At 45.5% G+C, this 1,936-nt stretch overlaps 1 protein-coding gene across 4 annotated transcripts in view; it reads right to left on the bottom strand.

The window, feature by feature from the left end:
• The window catches only part of TRAFD1 (TRAF-type zinc finger domain containing 1), a 17,333-nt gene that overhangs the window by 9,292 nt on the left and 6,105 nt on the right, over positions 1 to 1,936 (bottom strand). For all 4 annotated transcript variants that reach the window (XM_025198733.1, XM_025198739.1, XM_006015165.3 and 1 more), the window contains exons 2-4: positions 1,832 to 1,895; positions 518 to 653; positions 381 to 434 (exon numbers count right to left, since the gene is read on the bottom strand). In XM_025198733.1, the coding sequence (XP_025054518.1) occupies positions 381 to 434; positions 518 to 653; positions 1,832 to 1,881 (240 nt within the window). In that variant the 5' untranslated portion in view covers positions 1,882 to 1,895. The remainder of the gene's footprint in view (positions 1 to 380; positions 435 to 517; positions 654 to 1,831; positions 1,896 to 1,936) is intronic.

Consider the following 1,936-nt stretch of genomic DNA (forward strand, 5'->3'; position numbering starts at 1 on the left):
AAATGTGGAGCTGTGTGGCTAGGCAGCTTGTGCCCAGGGCTGAACCCCTGAGCCTGCTGTCAGCCTGGGTCTGCTCCACGCTGGCTCATATTGCTGCTGTCCTGGGTGCATGGGTAGATGCTGTGCCTAAGAGCAGTGTACCCTGGCTCAAGCAGCTCCAGAGTTTATCCCTTTGCATTAACTGTGTATGTAGATGTAGATGCACCCACTGTGTCTGAATAACGTTTTCTAAAGTCATGCTAAGTGTGGAAAGAGCAGATGCAAGATCAGTAAGCTCAGCCATTCTGATCTGGTCAACATTAAGGCTCTAGCACTGGTACTAGAAACACACTAGTTTATTACCAAGTGCAAACAAATAAAAAAAAAAAAAATACACCAACCTCATGATCTTCTAGGTCACTTTTTTCAATCTTCATATTACATTTACAGGTAACCTAGGATAAACACAGGCAGTTGTTAAATCACTGCATGAAGAGGAAATGTAATACAGGATAATTGTTTGTTTCTATTTTATCACCTTCACATGTTTAGATTCAACATGGTTTTTCATTTCAGATTTGGGGACCGACTCCTTGCAGAAGCCACACACTTCAATGTTTCTGCTGCAGTGGAGCTCATGGATGGGGAAATTAGCCACCAGCACATCCTTTTTGCTGCAAGAGATGCATAAATGTTACTCGTCAGAACTTGTCATTAAATTCAAACAGAACAACTAAGGAATCAGAAAGGTCTGGAAACAGGAAGCCACTGCAAAAGCAATAACTCTTTTAGGGCATGTCTATAACACTCAATTATGGTGCTAGGCAGCGGCACACAGGTTTGGCCCTAAATATGCCAATAAGCTCTACCTCTCAACACAAGTTGCCATGTAGCCAGACTGTTTGGAAGGGAGAAATCCTCAACTTACTCAGTTCTGAAAAACGAAGTATTCCGTCCTCAGCTACGTCCTAGCACAGACTTATGGACTAATATATATATATATATCCACTTGTTTGAAAAAGAACCAGAAGCAAAGCACCTGAAACTCAGCCCTGATTCTGCCCAAGGAAATACCATCATCTCCAGACATTCAAGCTTTTTCCCTTAATGGGAAACAAGTTCATAAGCCCCAAAAGGGCAACTTATTCATTGCTAATAAAAGTCCTTTGCCTGCCACAACATGAAAAACCTAGGCCTCCAAAACAGCTGCAGCCCTTCATACTCATCCTCTATCTGCTCCCAAGAACCCAACAACCAGAGAAGCTAGCCAAGTGATGCTGTGCACGTGTGACGTGCTTCAGCTTCTTGCAATTCTGTTTTAAATACCTGCTGCTCTGAAGATTACTCTCTACAAGGGTAAGACTTTGAAATGCTGGTTGTTTCCTGTTTTCAGGGTGGACCCGAGAAGGGGAGACTACCAGCAGCACCCCCCTGCCCTAAACCAAGGGCAAGCACTGATCATCGTTACATAACTAACCCTCCGCTGGTACATTACAACGGACCCTGCCCCTCCAAAGGTCCTGCCAAAGCGGCCGGAACAGACCTTTGAAAACGCTGCTCTCCTGTTATCTCACCTGTCGAAATCAGCCCAGTTGGATGACCGCAAGTTATCCGATCCAACCGGTTACGTTTCTACTTAATGATCTACCGGGGTTTATCAGTGTGTCGCAAAAATGTGCTTCTAAGAACAAAACTTCCCCTTGAGTCAAGCATTTTACAGGCAAGTTTCCTTTCCCTTCACAAGAGTTAGGAAAACGCTTGGCGCCAACAACAAGGCGAGTCCCTTGAGCCCATGTGGAGGGATTGCAACACCCCGCGGTCAGTTGGCTCCTGCTTAACTTTCGTTTCTCACCAGTTGCTGCACGGCCGGGTTTCCTGCTCCGTCCCCACACTCACATCCATGGCGTCTCCGGTTTCTACGGGAGTGCAAAGTTAGAGCGGTTTCAGTTTCATTCCT

The sequence above is a fragment of the Alligator sinensis genome, unplaced genomic scaffold (genome assembly GCF_000455745.1).
Source record: "Alligator sinensis unplaced genomic scaffold, ASM45574v1 scaffold628_2, whole genome shotgun sequence".
Lineage (NCBI taxonomy): Eukaryota > Metazoa > Chordata > Crocodylia > Alligatoridae > Alligator > Alligator sinensis.